This window comes from Syngnathoides biaculeatus, chromosome 11 (assembly GCF_019802595.1).
Source record: "Syngnathoides biaculeatus isolate LvHL_M chromosome 11, ASM1980259v1, whole genome shotgun sequence".
Classification (NCBI taxonomy): Eukaryota; Metazoa; Chordata; class Actinopteri; order Syngnathiformes; family Syngnathidae; genus Syngnathoides; species Syngnathoides biaculeatus.
The window spans coordinates 18,877,349-18,900,586 of record NC_084650.1 but is presented as its reverse complement, the minus strand read 5'-3'; the positions used below and the strand labels follow the sequence as shown (position 1 = coordinate 18,900,586).

Genomic DNA, 23,238 nt, shown 5'->3' with positions numbered 1-23,238 from the left:
AAATGCGACTATTTTATAAATGACCAGTCACTCACATTTGAAAAATGTACGGGTGTGGTCAGTCATGCTCTCAGATGTAAAGTTACGGGTGTGGTCCACCAGTCATGCCCGCAGATAAAGTTGCGGGTGTGATTCGGGATGGAATCTCAAGACCTTAAAATAACTTACCGAATTAATATAAAATCAAATCAAAAATAAAATGAACAAATGCTTAACTAAAATATAAAACGAAAATTTCAAACTTAGAAATGATCATTTCCAATTTCAACTGATATTAGTAAAACATGATATAAAACATGGTATATAAAATTTTTCATCAATAAAAATTCTTGATCTGGCAAACGTTATCTGAAGAAAAGTTAAATGCAATGGCCTGTCAAGGAATAAACACGAACGGTACCGCAACACACAACGTTTTGAAAATGCTGAAAGTTTCGTTCAACATAATCGCCGTTAGCGACAACAAGCTAGCGATACATTATGACAAACATTCCTGTCGGCAATCGTGATGTATTGTTATAGTCTAGCGTAATTTGTGGCAGTATCTATTGTCAATCCGTTGATGAAAGCTAGCAGTAGATGATCTATATCTTCCGAAAGCATGTAGAGGGAAAAAGTTTTCAACTTCAAGATAACGGGTACCACGGGGAAAATGACCGTTCGCATTAAGATATATGGACAGACTAGTCTAACGTTAGAACTTAGATCAGGTCAAAGTAAATCTCAATCTCATATTTATTATATTTAGATACTGAAACATAACCTGTGTTATATCCCAGAAATATTTTCAGTGTAACTGAATTTCCTTTGACATGGCTCATGATGTTGATGCCTTTCAACGTAAATGCGCTCACAGTCCGTGAAGAAGCTCTAAACATGCGCTTTTGGCATCACTTCCGAACATGCTCAGTACGGTTAACTTACATTTCCTGTTTCCGGGTGGATACTGATTGTTTAGGAGCAGGCTTGTTTAGGTGACAACGTTTATGAAAGACTACACAAAATAAGCGACGTCTTGACGCATGTCCACATTTACACGGGGTCTTGTGTGACTCCAGTGAAGATAAACGGGACAGAAAATGGATTGCTGAACTGTTCTGCCTTTTTGATGCTTTTTTCGAGTAAGACTTAGATGAAACACTGAGCTAGAAATAGACGAGACGTGACATTTTGTATTGTGGTTGAAGGGATGCATTCAGTCACCCTCTAGACTCGCTTGCTTACAGTCAACATTGACTTCTTGTTATGACAGACATGCATGTACATATATGAGAATGGAGCTATTGTGCCCAAGAAAATAAAAGTAACTGTAGCGTATTTCACAATAATATGACCTGCAGATTTTTTACAAGACAAAAAACAATGGAGGAAGATATATACAATTATACACAAGTTGAAGTGGGATATGTCACCGTTGTCCATTTGCTGTCCGAGTTATACACTTCTCTACTGTACCTAATTAAAATATGTATGAATATATTATTGTAACCTTTTCACTGGCACAGTATTTATAGAGTACTCTGACACGATGCGTGTGTGTTTGTGCTAGGGAGAACATTTGTGTTTTGCTGTGTTTTTGTGTATGTCCGATTCCTCTAGCATTTCCACAAATGTCGAACATAAGTCTGTATGAAATGTATTGGACAATGTCAGAAAGGGCTCATGCCTTCCACTCATTAATTCTGTCTGAAAAGTGTGTGTCTGTGCAAGTGTGTTTGGGGGGGGCGGGCTGTCGATTATATATGCCGTTAATAAGAAGAACATTTCATATTTAGACCTTGCGGTGGCAACATCGTTCACAGACGCCATTGAGACGGAAGAGACAGGAATGCCATTTCCTTATTTATCACAGTCATGCTCATATGCCAGAATTCTGTGCAATTATGGAAATAATGTCAAGGGTGGAATGAGTTAGGTTGTGTAAGTCTGACAGTAGCTCTCACATTAATTTTATAAATATGTGCTTTCCCCTGAGAGGAATATCAGCTATCTGTCATGGTGTTTCTCAAATGGCGACCAGTTCTGGACACTGTCAATAAAATGCCATTGAGCCTGTGTAAAATTATCCTGTGCTATATTTCACATGCACAGTATATACATTTGTCATGTACAAAATTATGTAAGATAATTCTGAAGTTCTTCATAATTACATTATATAACTCAATTCTATTGAAGATCCCTATTTCTTACTATTGTTTCCTTTGGTTTTACATTTTTGCAGTCTTATACAAACCATAGTTAGCTATTTGGCTCTCCATCAAAACTTTTGTAAAGTTTTATTTAATGGTTTAATATTTGTCAACCAAATAATGCAGGTACATGCACGTAAAGATTTGCAAGAGGTTTTTTTCTGTAAGGTTTGTTTTTGAATACCCGAACTATAAAATTAGCTATTGTATGTATTTTTGTACATTCAATTTGGTTATATGACCTTGTTTACTGTAAAATTTCCAAGGGTACAAAAATGCATTCCAACAAACAAATGCAAAGAGGAAGCAAGTTTCCTAAAGGGACTTGTGAGCAAATAAAGGAGCATAATTCAACATTAAAACTGCCATTTGTGGATGATTTTATTTGTGGCATGGTCTATATTGGGTAATGCTCTTAGACAGTAGACAATTATTTGATAATTGTTTCCTAGTGGCCTGAGCAGCCATAAGCCACAGCTCCATTATTTATTTATTTATTTATTTTTTGTTTGGGTTGATCGATCTCTGCTTTGGCTCACACCTGACTCTGATTAGATTTCGGATGATCTGCAGTCTCAATGTTCACTTGTTTTCCTCCCTGTCATTACATGTTTGTTTTTTCCAATTAAAAATGTGAAAAAAAATATTGTAGTATTTGTTGGGCAGACTGTTTATTCTTGTTTTTTTTAGATCATTAGACTACATTTTATTCAGAATGATAATAATTTATGCAGAAATTAATTTCGTGGGCAGCATCCCAGTTTTGGGACATCATGATTTTCACGCATTATATCCTTCAGTATATCAAAATATTTCAGTGTTTTAATCTGATTCTGATTCTGGTTTTTGGGACGATCTACTAAGAAAACCCAAGTACCCTCTCGCGGGCAGCGTACCAGTTTTGGGACGAGATTATAAATGAGTAAAGTTATCATATAATTTACCCATAATCTAAAAAGAAGTGTTATTTCCATGATTGTGGCCTATTAGGAGACTTTTATCTCAATAAGGCAAAAAATTGCCACCCTGCCCATGAATAGGTTAAAAGAATTCCAAAAGGTTCACATAATCCACCCCCACGGAATGTTATTTTTCTAATTTGCCTCTAGTTAGGAATTGACATTCGAGAACGCAAATTATCAAACGATCACTCTTGTTTCCCATAGAATAATTTCTGAATCTCTTTCTTATGCCTGTTTATTTGTTAGAGTGACTCCAGTGGAATTTGTCATGCCGTCTGCTCTATTTCAATCATTCTCACTTGCTTTCGGCCTTGTCTCAGTTTTAAGTCATGGAAGTCTTGTCTAACCACTGTCGGCTATTATCGTGTCAGCTTTGTGACACATGACAACGCTTTCAATTTTCCACATTTCCACCTGACTGTATTTTACACCTCTGTCTTTGTCTCTGTCACACACTCATAGCCCTCTTTTATCCAATCTTCTTATAATTCTCACAGGGAAATTCAAATATGAAGACATAACTGGAATCAAAAGAATTGGAAACAATGTCGATTTCCATGTACTTGATCAAAAGATGCATAAAAGCGAGATCAGCAGATCTCAGTCACGGATCATTGGTATCAGAATCGGCAGCATAAAATTCCCATCTGGGCACCCTGACTGTTGCTCATAGATGATTATGTTCATATTACATTCTATTACTTATGTAATGCTCATAATAATGTCATTCTTTTGTCATTCAGGGTCGTCATGTCAAAACAGGCCAAATGGCAGCTATCAAAGTCATGGAAGTCACAGAGGTAAAGTTGCATTTCATGTTTTTCATTCTTCAATTTAATTTTATAAACAAGTAGAGAAATCATCTCTGCATTTTTCCATATGCAAGTATTTAATGAAGTGGCACAGCGGTGGAGTGGTTTGCACAAGTACAGTCTGGGGTTGGGGTTTAAAATCCGGGCTCTGACCTTCCTGCATGCTTTCCCTATGCTTGTGTGGCTTTTCTGTGGGTACTCTGGTTTCCTACCACATTTGAAAACATCCATGTTCAGTTCATTGAAAGTTCAAAATCTGAGAAAACAAAGGTAATCAGTAACAGTAATCATTAGACAACCTACCCCTAACCTAGACAGACTGATACGGGAGCGCTGTGCACGTATGGTGGATCAGAAGTATTTCAAAATAAATATGTGAACAGCAGGCATCAAACCGTCTGAACATCATCGCACTGGCCGGCACGAAAGTGTCCCGTGGTTATCACCAGCTCATAGAGATTTAATAGGGATGTCTCCATATAATTATTATTATTTTAAAAGGAATGAAAGAGCCATCTTCGACTGGACTGGATTGAATTTGGTTTGTGTTCATGCCCAGACCATTGGAGACATTCTATTTTTAAATGCACTGGGGGTACACCGGTACACAAAATTCAGAAACTGGGGCTAGCGTCCAGTTATGCTAAGCACAGCACTGTATTTGTGTTAGTCACAAAAATGGAGCCATTAGTCTTGTTCATAGGCTAAAACAAATTCTAAAATAAGCCACAATAGCCAACGCTGTCAAACCTCAACATTTTTTCTGTTATTGTTTTGTGTGAAGCACAGCCAAATCTGAGTCCAAAAGACATGGGAGTACTCATCAGGATGCCTTTGTCTCAACACACACTCAAAAACAAATACACACAGACTGCAGACCCAAGCAGGATGCATTGTGTTTGAGATAGGGGTGAAAGTTTGACTTCTACCTTGTCTTTTTCACTCCGCTGTTCCTGAGGAGATTTTAAAGGAGGCCGGCGCCTTATACAAGGACCCAGTTGTTTCCTGCTTTCTAGTTAACATCCACATCCAACTTCTTCACCCCTTTTCCCCACCCGCCCCCTCTTTCTTCCTCTGTCAAGCTCGAATTTTGGACTTTAACATTATCATTGAGATGTAATAAATAAAAACAAAGATCACTGTGCAGCTCTTCTGACCAACTGAATAATCCTGACTGTGAACCGTTGTGTCTGTGAACTGTCTGAGCCTCGTACACAGCTCAGATTGAATTTCAGTCGTACAACATATGGACAGCATTTCCAAAAAAAAAAAAACTGTGCTGTTAAAGATGCACCTTATGAACTAAAGAATTAAGATTGTATCTGTGCTAGACCCAGCATTGAGATTATATCTGGGCCAGGCCCATTTACTCCCTTTGACTTTCATTATCATATAAAGACGTGTTCTAGAATTTTGTGCTTTAAACTTTTATGGGAAACGTTGTGTGACCCAGGTCCATGATAGCATGCTTGTATGTGTTTGGATGAATTTGGTGTGGAAGAATTTGTGTTCCCTAATTTCTAGCATGTTTGGGATTATGATATTCGAGATTATAAATGAGAAGAAATCTAGAAGAATAGACAAACATGTCTTTTGTCAAATTAATACATGTGTGAAAGACATCACAAGTTTCTTTCTAAAAGAAGCTCTCAATGCAGAAGTATAAACCCGAAATGAACTTTGATCATATATGTCCCAACTGTTCATACTTGCTGTGTAACAAAAATAACTTTGGCCTTTTTAAATCCTTTTGTTTTGAAGCAGGTTACAAATTGATCAGATCAGATTTGCCCGACTTTCCTCAAATTTCTTTACTTTAGATTAAAGTAGGTCATATGCAAGTTTCAAATCCTTAGAGCACTAACATTTTGGATCTTCCAACCATCCATTTTCTGTGCCGCTTATCCTCACGAGGGTGACGAGAGAGCTGGAGTCAATCCCAGTTGTCATCAGGCAGGAGGCAGGGTACCCCCTAAACTGGTTGCCTGCCAATCGCGGAACACATGGAGACAGACAACGGTCACACGATCACACCTAGGGGCAATTTAGAGTCTCCAATGAATGCATGTTTTTGGGATGTGGGAGGAAAAAACCCATGCAGGCACGGGGAGAACATGCAAACGTCACACAGGGGGGCTGGATTCAAACCCCGGGCTTCAGAACTTTGAGATAACATTTGTAAATACAATTTAATGATCATAATTTGTTTTGGATTTTTTTTATAGGAGGAAGAAGAGGAAATAAAGATGGAGATCAACATGTTAAAGAGTTACTCCCACCACAGAAATATCGCTACTTATTATGGAGCTTTTGTTAAGAAAAGTCCTGCTGGACAGGACCATCAGCTCTGGGTTTGTTCCTTGACAAAATTTATATACTCTTATTTATAAATGACTCAATTTTACCGGTTGCGTCTGTGTCCTAATACTTTATTTTTCCTTCGTGTGGTGGCAGCTGGTGATGGAGTACTGTGGAGCCGGCTCTGTGACAGACTTGGTAAAAAAAACAAAGGGTAACTGTCTGAAAGAGGACTGGATTGCTTACATCTGCCGAGAGGTGCTCAGGGTAAAGTTACAAAAACGGACGAGAGCTACAAACACATAACTTTACATTGGATTGGCATCCAAATCTTTAGAGGTTTATTGTGGGTCTGTTTTTAATATAATGTGTGAGACTAATATCACGTCAAAGTGAGTTATCCACTACTATATAAGATGTACAATATGTTGTCCAGATCCGTCACATCTAACTGGACATGTCCTATAATTCACTATGAAGATCATAGCCAGCTGGGGTAAGCTCCGGTTTACCACTGACCCTGAAACAGAGCTGAAAAGAAAGATAGATGGAGTATGCATATCCATTATCCCTATCCTCACAAGGGTCACGAGAAAGCTGGAGCCTATCGCAGCTAGCTTCGGGCGAAAGGCGGAGTACACCCTGAACTGGTCGCCAGTCAGTCGCAGGGCAGATATCGACACACTCACTGAGCGGGAATCGATCCCACGCTTTGTTACATTGTTACATTTGTTACATACTTCAATGTCAAACAAAATATTTGGTCATATTACAAAAACATTTTGTATGATCAGTTTTTTCATAGAATTGATGAGTCTGGTTAATGCATCATAACACAATTACTACAGTAATCTATCCCAATGACCGCAAATCATATTAGGCTTCTTGGAATTGTCAAAAATTGACAAATGTAATTTTTTTCCTTTTTTTTTTTAAGTTCAGCCTTCCCCAAACGTTTTAAACGCACTTATCCTTTTTAGCTTTGCAGAATACATTCTCTTACACAAAAAGTAATCACCACATGTCCACTTCTGTACATGAGTACTTTAAGTAAAAGTAATAATATAATAATAAATATATTAAAAGTTAGTAATGATAATATAATAAAAGTTACTGTTTACATTTGTATGTAGACACAAAAAAATCATAGTTGGGACAGTTGTGGAAGCATCACAGAGAGAATGAATCTTAATGTCCAGGGTACAACATCCCTGTGATGGCAACAGTTTGAGGGATTTATTTATTTTTTTTATGTTATGGTTATCATAACAAGGGATCACGAGATTCTGAGAACCCCTTTCTCAATAAAGCTCGGAGGACTCTGACGAGTTATATGCATGAAGGACAAAGCTCTGGAATTTTGCCAGTGACTTTTTTTTTGCCGTCATCAGCATCTTCTTATTGTTTCAACATTATAACACACAAAACTGCACAGCATTGCACGGTAAAGTCATTGTCAGAATCAGGACTCATTTCCTCTGTTTATTTAACCCCCTTTGAAGAAGTGATAGTTCACACACGCACACACACTTGAAAATTGTGCCACTCATTAGTATCCTGTTCGACTGCGCTCCACCACTTAAACTAATAGTCTCTGGTATTTGTTCCTGAAGGGGAAAAGCATCTCAACAAGCTTGAAAAACTGTTACCCTATTCAGTGAATGTTTATGACCTCATTTGTCATCTGACTGTGCATGTGTGTGTTTTTTTTTTTTTTGTGTGTGCATGTTTGTCCTCCAGGGTCTTTCCCATCTCCATTCCCATCATGTGATTCACAGGGACATTAAGGGACAGAATGTTTTGCTTACAGAGAATGCTGAAGTAAAACTTGGTATGACACATAGACACATGCACTGTGGAATCTTGAGTACACGCAGCGCGCTTCGGGCACAGCACTACACAGCCCTCCTATTGTGCCAGGATCACATAGAATTTTATTGTGTGTTGTGCAACGTGTGTTTTAGTGGATTTCGGGGTTTCCGCACAGTTGGACAAGACGATTGGTCGAAGAAACACCTTCATCGGTACTCCCTATTGGATGGCTCCAGAGGTTATTGCCTGTGATGAGAATCCAGAAGCCACATATGATTACAGGGTATGAAAAAGCATGTTTTTGAAAAATACAAATACAAAATATGGCTCAGAATGAACAAACTGAATTATTGTAAAACATTTCAAATTACCTCTAAGTTTATATATATTATTGTAAAACAAACAGAATATTTTTACCTCAGCATACAGATTTTTCCACATGCAAATAATGAGGCAGGGCGGTTCCTACCCTCACCTATGGTCACGAGCTGTGGACCGTGACCGAAAGAATAAGATCCTGGATACAAGCGGCCGAAATGAGTTTCCTCCGCAGGGTGTCCGAGCTCTCCCTTAGAGATAGGGTGAGAAGCTCTGTCATCCGGGAGGAGCTCTGTGTCGAGCCGCTGCTCCTCCGCATTGAGAGGAGCCAGATGAGGTGGCTGGGGCATCTGATCTGGATGCCTCCCGGACGCCTCCCCGGTGAGGTGTTCCGGGCATGTCCCACCGGAAAGAGACCCCAGAGACAACCCAGGACACGCTGGAGAGACTATGTCTCTGGGTTTGCCTGGGAATGCCTTGGGATCCCTCCGAAAGAACTGTAATAAGTGGCCGGGGAAAGGGAAGTCTAAGCGGTAGAAAATGGATGGTGAGCAAGTGGCTTGCACATCTGCCTCACAGTTCTGAGGTCGGGAGTTCGAATCCAGGCTCTACTCTAACTGTGTAGAAGTTTGCCTTTTCTGAATTGTCCTTTTCATCTTAATTTTTCCCAATGAAGACTGGAGTTCAGATGGTACCCTTCCTCCCGCTTTAGCAGTTGGGATAGGCTCAGGATAAGCCATAGAAAAAGGATGGATAGATGTCACAGATTGTCCTTAAATTAAAAAATAATACATGATTAACATGAAGTAATTAAAATGCCAATGATCAAAAATAGTAATATTTGGAGTTTTGTACTTCTTTACAAGTCTTATGTACAGTAGTGTAAAGCTGCACAATTACTAAGATTTAAATTTTGGGTGATTTTGAATGCCAGGAATGAGCTCGTTTGATTTTAAAATGAAGACAGTCCTACATATGAAATGTGCTTCATTTCCACCGGTGCCCATAGCCTAGTTAGCCACCCACCAGAGCGTTAAGGTATGATTAAGGCTTCATTCAGGGCAAGGCACAAGCCTCCGTAGCTAACTTCAAAATAAAATCTGAAATTGCCATCGTTTCTTAATATATGTAAAGCTTTTGTATTGAAATGGGCCCTCTCAGCAAAAACGTCACAAGTAAATAGAGCGGGAAATCACAATTGTTGAGTTCTTTGCAGTTTGTGACCGTGCAAAACTGACCAATCAAGCAGAACAATGGAGAGTTACCGTTACCCTTGACAATTCGCTATGTAAGCAAAGGGGATTTCCAAAGGAAGTCGGTGCTCATAGCTTAATGCTATTGCGTTTTATGCATTAACTGTTTTTGCGTCAATTAAGTTTCAATTCATGATTGCACTTTGCAAAAGCACATTTATTCACTTAGTACTTGCTCAAGTAAAACTTTTTATTATCATTTATTCTTATTTGATGATTCATTTTGAACTCAAAGCAGGTCTGCTAGAAAGTAATGCAACCGGAATTGACATTTTTGTTCCCTTAGATGAAGAATAATTGTGATTACAGAAGTGATCGCAAATATCATTTTAGCCATAATTGTGCAGCCCGACACTAGTGCAATATGGTGAGTTCCTCAAGAAGTTTGTGTTTGTACATGACTTGGAACTTTTTTCGTTTCTTTCTTGTCAGAGTGACCTCTGGTCTTTAGGCATCACTGCTTTAGAGATGGCAGAGGGAGCCCCACGTAAGACTTTTTCTGGCTTATTACTTTTCTACAAGGTATTTCCCCAATCAGGATTTATATTGAATGTATTTTTTTTTGTCTCTCTCCCCCCTGAATTGCCCCTGGATATGTGTAAAGCTTTGTGTGACATGCATCCCATGAGAGCTCTGTTTCTGATTCCACGCAACCCTCCGCCAAGACTTAAGTCCAAAAAATGGTGAGCTCACATGCTCACACGCATACACTCACACAAACATGCATGCACACAATTTACATTTTACAAAATTGAGAAAATGTCATTTGTACAATAATCAGCATGAGTTGTTTCTGCAACACAGTAGTTATTACACAAGTCAACAAATGTCTCATATTTTTTTTGCTGACTTGGGAAAATTTTTATGTGCTTATTTGCAATTGCACCACTGTTTTTGCTCTTTTCAACTTTTTAAACTAAGGCCAAATGATTTTGTTTAGGTGTATGGATAATTTTTCATGTCCTGAATTTTGAACAGTAATGATATAACATTCATTTTGCAGGCAGTAACATCTATCAATGTTTACGATTCTAATTAAAGTCAACAAAGGTTGTAACGAGTGATTAATAACCCTTGCCACAGAATTCTGACCTGAACAAGAGAAACTGATGTCATTTTCAGATTCAGCAATGTGAACGTATGTAAAATCATTTAGGGAAAAAAACATAGAAAACAAATAAAAATTGTAAGCCAGTATTAAGTTCGTAACCTTCCTCCCTCTCTTCCGCCATCTCCTTCACTCCTTTGCATAATGAATATACCCCTCAAAGTGAACTGGTGGATGAACCATGCTTTTTTTTCATTCACTATTCATCTCCGAAGAAACGAGTTCATAGGAAAGCCTTCAGTAGCTCCAACAGTCTGCGCTACGCAGTTCTCTCTGTGCCCATTTTCTCTGCAGCTCTAGGAAAGATTTTAGACAATGCAAATCTCAAAAGTTACCAGTTTTAATTGATACTTTGCAAATATTGTGTCAGCATTTGAAAATTTTTTGAGGGATTTTTTATTTTTATTTTTGCATTTGTTCATACTAATTACAGGTGAGTTTGAAATTCTCAGTTCTGCAATTTACAGATGAAAGATGTATTTTAAACATTTGTTGTTGTGAGTAGTGTTGCAGCTTTTACTCAAGTATTTTTATTCTCATAAATGCTTTTTAGTAACATTCATAACAATCCTAATTTTTTAACTTTATCTTGTTGTTGCAAATACTGTAAATATGGGCCAATTGTGATTATATTTTATTTTTTAATGTTTACAATTGTGAAAAATGAGAAAAAAAGTTACTATTTTTTTCATTTCTTCATAGGTCCAAGCGCTTTCTGTCATTTATTGATAGCTGTCTAGTTAAGAACCATCTGCACCGGTCCACGACGGATGTCCTGCTGAGGCACGCCTTCATTCGAGACTTGACTAATGAGAGACAAGTTCGCATCATGCTCAAAGATCACCTCGACAGAACCAGAAAGAAAAAGGAAAAAGGTAATTGGGTATTGTCAAATAGATCCTGTGGAAAATCAACATTCAGATTGTTATTATAGTTACACAAAAAGAGACTTTGCAAAGGAGACAATGCATTTGGAAACTCTTACTAGTGCTCCACTTTTTCCACAATTTATTTTGTTACAGCCTTGTTTCAAAATGAAATTAATTCATTTGTGAAATAGTACACACAGCGTGTCTTAATAACAACATGAAACATTTTTACATGCATGTACTGTACATTTTCAAATACTTATTGCTGCTACAGTATATTTGTATTTTTTTATTCGATTAGAGAGAAAATATATTTTTAAAACATTTATTTTAATGGAGATATGTTGGCGGCATGGTGGATTAGCTGGTAAAGCGTTGGCCTCACAGTTCTGAGGTCCCGGGTTCAAGCCCGGACCCACCTGTGCGGAATTTCCATGTTCTCCCCGTGCCTGCTTTGGGTTTATTCCAGGCACTCCGGTTTCCTCCCACTTTCCAAAAACATGCAACATTAATTGGACACTCTAAACTGTCCCTAGGTGGGATTGTGAGTGCAGCTGTTTGTCAGGGTGTACCCCACTTCTTGCCCATTGACAGCTGGGATAGGCTCCAGCACTCCCCACGACCCTTGCGAGGGTAAGGGACTAAGAAAATGGAGGGAGGGAGGGATGGATGGAGATATGTTGCCTTTGTGCGAACACATTGCAGGGGGCAAAAGATAATGGATTTGAGGAACTCCATGTTTTTAACCTGATGAGTTATTATTGAAGGTATGCAAGATCCTTGTCTTGTCCATCAGATGTCAGATGTACAAGTATCCATTTTCATCTGCGAACCTTTGAGACAGAAAAGCAAGAAAGAAAGAGTATAAACAAGGGACAACCATGAGAGATTTCCTGAATGTAGGGAACAGAAAATGCATGTGGTTCTAATCTTCTTTTAGCATGTATTGCACTGACTGGTCAAATATGAGCATTCATAAATGAAATATTAGTCATATGAGTGTGTGTGGACCAAAAAACGTACTGTAGTGCTTTGTTGATTAAAAAAAAAAAAATCTATTAAAATATGATGCAGTGTGGGCGTCTGGATTTTTGCAAACAAAGCATCCCCATTTTTGAGCCCCATAATTGTCTTTTGTGTCACCAAAACCTGACATTAAGCCGTGTAGTGTCTCAGCAAACGGATTTTTGCCTCTTATACCAATGGCATGAGCACAAATGACATTACCAACAGGAATTTTTTTCCTGTCCATTGCGCAAAGACAACTGATTAAGTGGCTTCTTTTACTATGCACAAACACCGGTATTCTGCAACCCTTCCCTAAGTCCATGGTAACATATGGTGTGCCAGTTAAATGTTCAAATTATACAAGATGCTTCCGTACCATATGTTATTCTACACTCCTGTGGCCCATCTTCCTTCCCAATGACAATATGCTTCCTGGAGCCACAGAGGAAGTGTTGCAGACATGTATCACTTGGAATAAGATTATATTTACAGGTTGAATATCTCCACAGATGACCAAAAATAATCAGTTTTGATATAAGGAGGTCCACTAGATGGAGTAATTTCAGCAATTGAGAATTCTTTTGTAATTTCACAAGAGCAAACAATTAGTATGGTGGAAAGTTTAGTTTTGATAAAGTTGAGCGCTAGCGATTTACTTTATGTACTTTTTTGACCCCTACAGGCACCAGCCATTACCATATTTCATATGACCAACACTTTACGCATACTTTAATTGTCAAACTGCAGTTTTCAAGCACAGGCAGGCAGCTGAGAGGGGAGGGACACAAGTGGTTTGGGGTGTCTGGCGCTACATGCTCTACTATGCTGTCTTTACATTTGACACTATAATTTAATTCACTGTGCAAGATTTTGATTTCCTAACTCAGAGCTTTACTTTTGGGGGGCTGGGGGTGTTGTACTGAAAATAATTAACAATGTTAACACGTTAATCTCTTGACCTTCCTGCGGCTCTTCACAGAAGGTCCAGAGTATGAATACAGTGGCAGTGAAGAGGAAGAAGACGAGGTCACAGAAGAGGAAGGAGAACCCAGGTAAGTCCGACTACAATAAAAGTAAGCACAGCTGCAAGGATGAAATCACAGGACATGTAAAATTACATATTTACATGATATACATTTAGGTAAACTAGGCAATTATCCAATAGTACGTCCAAATATTATTATGTATCAGTAGCAGGCTGTGCATTTGGTATCTACGATATCTTTAAAGTAATGTACACCAGCCAGCACGACTGATTCTGAAGGCCGTGGGCAGATTAGATTGACAGAACAGTTAAGAGAGGCTGAAATCTAATTGGCCAAATACAGCCAACATGCACTTACATATACTAGAAGCAGTGCAACCTGCAGAAATGCCACAGAATTAAAGACAAAAGATTGTGGGGAAAAATGTATACAATTTCCATCCATCCATCCATTTTCTTTGCTGCTTATCCTCACGAGGGTCGCAGGGAGTGCTGGAGCCTATCCCAGCTTTCAAGGGGCAGGAGGCCAGGTACACCCTGAACTGGTTCCCAGCCAATCACAGGTCACATGGAGACAGACAACAGTCGCACTCACAATCACACCGAGGGGCAATTTAGAGTGTCCAATTAATGTTGCATGTTTTGGGGATGTGGGAGGAAACTGGAGTGTCAGAGGAAAACCCACACAAGCACGGGGAGAACATGGAAACTCCACACAGGCGGGTCTGGGATTGAACCGGGGACCTCATACGCTTTGCCAGCTGAATCACCGTGCTGCCTTATGGGGGGGAAATATGGTTTAGAGTGTAAATCCAAACCTGTGCTTCTGATAGTGTTTAAGTCAGCAGAAAATATCTTGCTGGCTCTTACTGTTCACCACTGGTAATGAATAATTTAAGAATTGGAAATGCTTAAAAATATGTGCTGATAGTTTGGTTGCCATTGTTTTATCATCAACCTAAATATGATTATAAAAATAATGGGGGTATTACTCCGTTTTTTAAATTGGTCAAATACAGTATGACGCACATAGTAATTACAATCTGTGTATTTTGCTCCCTCCATTGCTTCTTCTAGCTCCATAGTGAATGTTCCTGGTGAATGGACCTTAAGGCGGGAGTTTCTGCGTTTACAGACTGAGGATCGAGAAGAGAGCCAACACAGGGGCCACAGACTGGTTGGGGATCAGCAGAGACAACAGGTAAGTTGTATAACGTTGTTGATGTTGTAAGTACTATAATGTTCACTTTTGTTTTCAACCATTTCCCAAACAGACCTATTTTCTTTACATAACGAAATACATGGATTTGTATCAATATCAAATACTGTATCAATATTGTAATCTCAGTTTCCTCTTTGTGTGTCATGACATTTTATTTGGCCGCGGTCTTAAATCTCAATATAATGTAAAATCTTGATTTTGATGCATCAAAGCAGTGCTTCTTTAGCCAACATATACGTAAATCAAACATGAGATTATTTGTATTGGTCATTTTAAATTTTGAATACAATGAACCCTGGAAATATGATTGATCACCTGCAATATGCAGTGGATGGAGTCAAAGCCCAGCACCGACTTGTGAAGATCAGCAAATACCGTCTTTTCCGCAGTATAAGGCGCACCTAAAAGTCTTTAATTTTCTCAAATGCCGACAGTGCGCCTTATAATCCGGTGCACTTTATATATGGATCAATATTGCACCATTAGTGCAGCTCCATCGAATGGATGCATAACATAACCCAGCCTCTACTGTAGCGTCTATTCTATGCGCCTTATAATGCGGTGCGCCTTATATTTGAAAAAAGCTTTAAAATAGGCCATTCATTGAAGGTGCACCTTGTAATGCGATGCGCATTATAGTGCAGAAAATACAGTAATTGACGCCTCCTCAAAAGGGGGTTGTAATTGCTTATGGATACAACCAAAGGGTGGCAAAGCACTTATGGTAGAGAAGATCATAAAAGAACAACACACTGATATTCTGTTGGGAGTGATTTATGGACTGTGGTCTGTAACAAAAAGACAAAGAATAATCAGGAAAGAACCAATGTAACTTAAACTACTGCACTCGGTAGTTCAATTATTCAACACTAATAAATTGGCTACACTGTCCACTCATCACTCAGCCAATCGTTTTGTCTTCGTTTTCTTGACTTAGAAGGAGTACGTGGTGGCAAGAAACTTTGCAGTCATCATCAGATAGTGAGCAATTCTTTCAAAAAGATGCCAAATGCTTGTTTCAAGCTGTTTATTGCCATTGCCTTTTGAGGTTTACACATACTACACATAAATTGACATTATTAAAGCCACAGCTGCTAGCCAAATGAGATAATGCCACGTTTTAGCCAAGCAGCATGATTTCACAGTATGGTTCAGAACGCTAGGCGCTTGTCTTGTTGGCATTTAGGACTGTGGGGTTGGGACTAGGTGGAACGGTGAGAGCTTCAACTGCAAATCTTAAACCAAAGTATTTTTAAGTGACTTTTTTCCATTCTGACATAATATTGTGTCGCAGAAATTTTCTGCTGATGAAACAATTCGTAGCTCTCAGTTCATTTCCACAAGTGAACACGACATAATACTGCATTGAGTTTTCCACTTAAGTCGTGCCATAATGAGTGTTCATGTGTTTTTGAAAATTACGGCTTAACATCTCAAGGATAGGCGGCATGGTGGAGTAGATGGAGAGTGTGTGGAGTTTGCATGTTCTCCCCATGCCTGTGTAGTGGGTCTAACTCTGCGTTGTGTATTTTTTTTTTTTTTTTTTGTACGATGAATGAGAAGACAGATACATTGGCTGGTCTCAACCTGGTTTAATCCTCTCTCTTACACTTTACAAGCCAGAAACACAAGAGGAAGTGATCTCGTCTAGCCACCCGATAAGTGTGGCTTCAAAATAAAACATGCAGCCTACTTCCTGTGTTTCTCAGATCTTCCACCAACTCTTCAACTGCATTTTCCCCCTTACCACAAACATTTTTAAATACCCACTTCTTTACACCAGTAATACTGTTGAAAAGAACGAAAATGAGAATAAATGCCAGAGCACGCACTGCCTTTCAAAATAAGAGTCTGCTTCCATGCCCTGTTCCTATTATAGCGCACAACATCATACCACTACACTTGTGTGGATTTTCTTCAGACGCTCTGATTTCCTCCAACATCACAAAAACATGCATTAATTGGAGATTCTAAATTGCCCCTAGGTGTGATTGTGAGTGCGACTGTTGTTTGTCTCCATGTGCCCTGTGATTGGCCAGCAACCAGTTCAGGGTGTACCCTGCCTCCTGCCCAATGACAGCTAGAATAGGCTCCAGCTGTCCTGCAAACCTTGTGAGGATAAGCAGCTAAGCAGATGGATGGATGGACGGATGGATGGATGTCAGGGACACAAAAGGGATCAATGCTTTAAAAAGAAATCACTTTCAAGTCTTTCAAATCTATGCCTTGGCATTCCAGCAAATAGCCGAACAAGAACAATACAAACAACAGTTACTGACTGATCGACAAAGGAGGATACAACAACAACACGAGAAACGACAAATATTAGAAGACGTAAGTGGGATTTGGTCGAGTAGTTATTTGTGACTAAAAAAAATGAGAAACTTGGGTTTAATTGGAATGTGTCCAACAACAGAGGCGACAGCTATCAGACACTGCCTTCCAGTGGGCACAACTACAAGAGCTTATTCTTGGGGAGGAATCTGATAACCGCGACAACAGAATCCTAAAGAATGACAGATATCAGAGAAATGACAGGAAACAGGTAAAGATCACAATTTAATTATTTGTCTTCAAGATGTCAAGCACTGCAACAAAATATTGAGCTTTTTTCCCCATCTCTTGCTAACAACTCTATCAAGTCACTTGCGGGCCACAGATGCATGTCACCGACTGGTTTCATCTTCAAACAAATATAAAGCTTACTGAGTGCTAACCGAATTCCTCCCAGTCATGTATTTCATGTTCTTGTATGTTTTGAACTGATTGTAAATTGCTTATATTGTAGAGTGTAGAAGTCGGATAGCTATCAACAGCTCTTAAAATGACAACAAAATATAAATACATTTTTAAAAATAATTACAGTTTACATTGCAAGAAATATCATTTAAATTGGAAAAAGTTTAAAAAGGATTAGAAAAAAGAAGCGTATTAGACCTGGGTTTAAAACTTTCACACTTAGAGCTGACGTTACCTCTGTCAGCAACTTATTCCATTTGTGTGCATCATAATAGCTAAATGCTGCTTCACCATGTTTGCTTTGGACTCTTCACTCCACTATTTGACCCGAGTCAGTCGATCTCAGAAGTCTACTGGGTTTGTATTCCATAAGAATTACTTTCATGCATCCATGTACTCGTTCTGTGATTAAAACACCAAAGTAAAAATCAAGTACTGGGTTGTTTTGTGGCTGTTGGAGTAGGCTGTTAACAGTTGACCGACCATCATGTTTCCATACAAATTGGTTGGAAATGGAAGTGAAACCAAAAATAGGAAATGGTGCACCTGTTCCAACCACACTGTTCTGGAACATTTTCATTCAAGTCATTTCAAATAGACCTACGAACACACATGCTAATATTAGTTTACTTTGAGTAATGCGATATTATACACAAAAGGCTCGGCTTTGCAGCAGTTTTTTGTTGTTTTTTTTTTTTTTGGGGGGGGGGGGGGGGTTGCCCTCAGTTTCCTCAAACAAAATCTATTTCCTTACTGTAGCTAAAAGTCACAACCGGAAAAGCAAATACTTGGAGATCCTCATTCTCATCCACTGTTATTACTTGTTTGCATCTCATTTTAACTAATGGATCCAGTGCAGTATGTTTTTCACAGTTCCCAGCAAATGCTATTAGTTGTCCAATTACAACTCCCAAAACCGAGGCAAGTAACGTGACATATTTTTTTTTTACCTCATGGTCCAGTTTAGCTTTGTTTTAGAGTCATCATCTCTTTTTGTGACCTTTCAGATCCTTGGTGAAAACCTCAACTGACCCTTAAATACACAGATAAACTATTTGGGCACGTAAGAGTTTTCCATAGAAATTTAAAAAGAGGTCATTGTAAAATATTTAGTATAGTGCGTTAGCTGAGAGCTTCCCACCACCATCTTGCAATCTCTGAATATTTTAGAACCCACCTCGCAAAAGTCATCTTTTGACGTCAGACTATCCTAATTATTTTGTGTGAGTATTAGTGCATGTACGCTTGGGTATGTAGAGAGAGGGTTATTCTTGCGCTTAAATTAAAGGTAACTCAATGCTGGCTAAAAAATATTTCTACAAAGTCTCCTTTTTGTACATAAGCTCTGTCTTATGTGTTCTATGTTTCTAACAGGACCATGCAGACAGGCAATGGAATGCTGATGTACCCATAAGGGCCCTGGACTCAGAGCAGGTACTTAATTTTCAACATTCTGCTTTTTTGACAATACATTCTCCATTTTTGATGTGATGCACTTGGAATAGGTCACTGAAAGTCTGTAACCGGCCTTTGTGTCTGCAAATCATTGACCAGTAAAGAAGAAGTTTGGGTTCTTTGTTGTTGTAATTGTGACAGTGAAAAATGTGGCTCAATTCCCTTATGGATGTTACAAAACTATCCTTTTATCCTTTGAAGAATGCTTTGGAGCGACCTAGAGAGGCAATTGTTACATGCACGTGAGTCTCCACCCCAAAGGAAGAAGACAGGGTTCAGACTTGGTGAGATAGAAAGCGGAGGAAAAAGCCATAATTGAAAGTGCCACACACAGCGCTTAGTAAAAGGAAACGTAGACAAAGTTAGAATGTAGTTCAGACATCTAATTTATTGTCGACCCTTGGTAGTACAGAGCGTGTTTATCATTTTGACGTGAAGTGAAGGGAAAAGTATTAGTTTTCAGGGACTCCCGTTAGGATTAAGAGAGAAGACCATGACGTGCGCTCTGCAGTAGCTGGGGTGTTAGATCCTGACAAGCTTTAAAGCTAATGTTTATCACAGCAGGCCCTTCGTTTTTGTTTAAAAGCCTTCTCTTTTTGTCTCGACTGTTCACTGCATGTCTTCTCTTCCTTTCCTTGTTTTCTCACTGTTGCCCTCCCTCTGGCATTCACAGCGTATCCCTTTCTTCTGTTTCCACTTTATCTTTTGTCCTGTCTCTCCGTATTGCTTCTAAAATGCTCCTATTATTTTCAAAAGGGTTGTCGGCAGCATGCTTCCTTGTGCCATCGCTGTCGTCTTTCAGGAGTGGTTGATTCAGCTAAAACCAGATTAAATGCAACCGTGGGATCTCTACAGTATGTGTTTTTCCTTGTGGTGACATACACCCAAATTTTGCTTTTTTTGTGAAAATCTCAGCGTGAGGAAGGTTAAACCATTTTCCGTTTTGTTAACCAATGATTGAGTCGCATACAGTAGACCACACTCGCATTAGTGTCATTTTTGTATTTTGTCTTTTGGTTTATTTGTTTTTTGGCAAGGGGGGATGTTCAAGTACTTCGACACCGCTCAACATTAATAATTTAAATGTTTTAAATATAACCATTCATGAACTTATTAGTGAGCACAAAACGGTCATTTATTTTCAGAATGAACATACAATAGAAAATTCATCCTTCTTGTTTTTTTAACACGGTATTTGGAAAAACAGTCGATTCATTGTTGTGTTTGAGATGATGAACAGAAAATAAGAATGTATTTAAACACATGGGCTAAATTATTTCTTTTTGCCTGTGTACAAACTAAAGGCTCGAAAACAAAATGTATTCGCGGTTGTACAAGTTAACATTTTTTGAGTGGCAATAAGAATTCCTTAACACCATTGAATGGCTCACTCACATTTTCCCTACTTTTTACCCCCCTCACTTTGAACCCTTCCTAGACCTGTTTAAGATTGGTTGCAATTTCCAGTGTGAACTACCGTATTTTCCGCATTATAAGGCGCATAGAATCGACGCTACAGTAGAGGCTAGGGTTACATTATGCATCCATTAGATGGAGCTGCACTAAAGGCTCAATATGGATCCATATATAAGGTGCACCGGATTATAAGGCGCAACGTCGGCTTTTGGGAAAATTAAAGGCTTTTAGGTGCGCCTTGTAGTGCGGAAAATAGGGTACTTGGTGTCCCAGGTCAAAAAATTGGTCATTCTATTCCCTTTACGAGTGATGTTTACATAATGTGTGGGTATAAATAGATGAAGTGATGTGCAATGTGACCAATAAACTGGATTTAGCTACTTTATTATATCACACTGATTTATTTTGACTCAATTCCATATTGTTTGACACAAGCGAATATACAGTGGGAAGTGTTCCCAAAGCTCTGTCTATTTGTTTTATTTTAACTTACAATATTCAATAGTGCTCTATTAGAGCCAATGAGGTGATTGGGCTGAATATGCCTAAATGTTGGACAGGTCTCTGGTTAAGGTTGGCATTTGACCTGTCCCATGTGCCCGCAACTCATTCCACGCCATTGTGCTATGGCTATTATTAAATTGAATTCAACTTTATGTCCAGATAAAAACAGTTATGTACTGTATTTAGAGTGTATTCATAGAATTTGTTGAACTTAAAATCTTACGATAAGATGCATTAAAAAATATTTGAACATCTTACTTCCTTTTCTAGGGTACACAAACAAATTCTGCTTCATTTAGTCGCTTCTTTGCCTGTCTTTGTCTGTTTCTATGTGTGCTTTCCATGTTTGCTGCATAGAGAGCTGTGGCTCCAAACCAGCTGCTTCAGCTTAAGGCCAAGCACTTGCAGCCTCATCTCCATTCACCAGCCAAGCCCCAGCCTCAGCAGCCCTCGTCAGGCAGGAGATCCCACCGCACCCTCCCTAAAGACCAAACCCAGCTCCTGTCCCTGCAGCATGACCACAGACACACAGAGAGAGAGAGGGACCAGGAGAGGCAAAGAGAAAAGCCAGAGGTAGCTGTCCAAAAGCTAACGACTAACAGCGGGAACGCTGGCATTCCTGCCGCTACCGCTGCTGCTTCCTTGTCCAGCTGCCCCGCAAACTGCCAGCGCTCAGCGGTAAAGCCCTGCCATCCTTGGCTATCAAACACCTTTTATCACGGCCACTCTCCCCGCATTGTGTTACATGGGCTGTCTGTCCTTGGTGTGTTCTTGTCTTTTCGCAAATAACTGAACTCTCCTTTGATGCTCCTGTTACCTCATATTCGCCACCGACCACAACCTCACCCCTCACACCTGTGAAGAAAATAAGTAAAATGCTTTGGTAAAGTATGATTATGGTGACTGCTGGACAGACAGAAATAACTTTGTACCAGCATCATTTTCTGCTGTTGAATTCGTAAAGTGATAATTCCCGTAGCAGCTTTTGCCATAAAATTTCATGTTTAATCCACCATATAATTTGACACAAAATGATGGTTAAATGCTGTCAAATGTTGATGATAATTTAGATTTATAACATTTCGGTTTAGTGGTTCTCCTATTTGGTTTTGCCACAGTTCACTCAAATTCCTTTTATCGGTACTTACAATAAGTACTTCTACTGCCATGAATGTTAACCACAGTAAGGCATCCTGATTAGACCCACTTGTACTTCACACTCACAAGCGCAATCGGCTTCATGTTTTAGATGGACTACCAGGATTCAAATTTGGCCAGGATGCTTTTAGCTTCGGGCCTGCCCGGCGAGATGCACACCAGGCTGGGTTCCGGCAGCAGTTCCAGTCCTTGTACCCCAGCCATGCAGAGAGCTCACACAAACCAGGTATTTCACAATTCTGTCATGAAGATGAACTGCTGTAAAGTGCAACCTCAAAGGACAATTTATACTGGTAAAATTCTGGTTTCTACTTGAAATGTGTGTCTGTTTAGTTCAAGTAACTATCTGTGTTTAATCTTTTCTTGTTGTCTCTTGCTTGTACATATTTTGAACTGACTTGCATAAAAAAGTTTTAAAGACTTAATCCTTTGATGCTTGCTAAAATGACTTCTCGTGATATGCTGAAGTGTCAAGTGACATCATGCATAACTGATTTTTTGCAAACCCGCTATGAGGCATTTGACTTAGCGGTTCCGCAATACAGTACTTACAATGCAAACTTTAACATCGGTTTGTCTATATGTGTATGTGTATATATATATATATATATATATATATGTATATGTATCATTTTTTTCCTCTCTCCTACAGAATGCCAATTTGCGCTCTAGTCGAGCTGCCCCTCACAGTAGCTCTATGTCCGATATGGCAATGTCAATTTTGTCCCCTTTCACGCCTGTGTCAACCTCTGATGATGTCTTCTGGGATTCGGAGACACCACCTAAGGTAGGTTTTACTCCCCTCCCCCCACTTCTTTTTTTTTTTTTTTTTTTTAACTGCCGGGCCCGAAAGCAAACACAAGCCATTTCTGACCATAATAAAAGTCCTAAATTGTGTATAGTTTGTATTTTATTGTGAATGTGATGGTGTGGGAAGGTACTATCAAAAGTCGGAATATGTTCCTCTAAGGATATAAACTCCCTCATATGGTATTATATTTTTGTGTGTGCTCAGAATCCCGTGTTCACCAGCAGGACTCTGGCATGAGCGAGTGTTGTTATTTTGCAGAAAGTGCAGTATGTATGATTCGGGCAGAAGGAAACACTTTGTTTTACCGCACCGTTCTAAA

The 23,238-nt window shown here is 39.1% G+C and overlaps 1 protein-coding gene across 3 annotated transcripts in view; it reads left to right on the top strand.

Moving 5' to 3' along the window:
• Window positions 1-23,238, top strand: part of si:zfos-2326c3.2 (misshapen-like kinase 1) — a 53,298-nt gene that overhangs the window by 10,516 nt on the left and 19,544 nt on the right. Inside the window, exons 3-18 of one of the 3 annotated variants that reach the window (XM_061834085.1) lie at window positions 3,895-3,951; window positions 6,189-6,314; window positions 6,418-6,528; window positions 8,002-8,092; window positions 8,226-8,356; window positions 10,077-10,131; window positions 10,249-10,327; window positions 11,455-11,627; window positions 13,609-13,681; window positions 14,692-14,815; window positions 17,075-17,170; window positions 17,253-17,381; window positions 18,950-19,009; window positions 21,308-21,628; window positions 22,200-22,334; window positions 22,761-22,895. In XM_061834085.1, coding sequence (XP_061690069.1) covers window positions 3,895-3,951; window positions 6,189-6,314; window positions 6,418-6,528; window positions 8,002-8,092; window positions 8,226-8,356; window positions 10,077-10,131; window positions 10,249-10,327; window positions 11,455-11,627; window positions 13,609-13,681; window positions 14,692-14,815; window positions 17,075-17,170; window positions 17,253-17,381; window positions 18,950-19,009; window positions 21,308-21,628; window positions 22,200-22,334; window positions 22,761-22,895 — 1,896 coding nt within the window. The remainder of the gene's footprint in view (window positions 1-3,894; window positions 3,952-6,188; window positions 6,315-6,417; window positions 6,529-8,001; window positions 8,093-8,225; window positions 8,357-10,076; window positions 10,132-10,248; window positions 10,328-11,454; window positions 11,628-13,608; window positions 13,682-14,691; window positions 14,816-17,074; window positions 17,171-17,252; window positions 17,382-18,949; window positions 19,010-21,307; window positions 21,629-22,199; window positions 22,335-22,760; window positions 22,896-23,238) is intronic. The other 2 variants (XM_061834086.1, XM_061834087.1) reach the window with 2 other exon arrangements.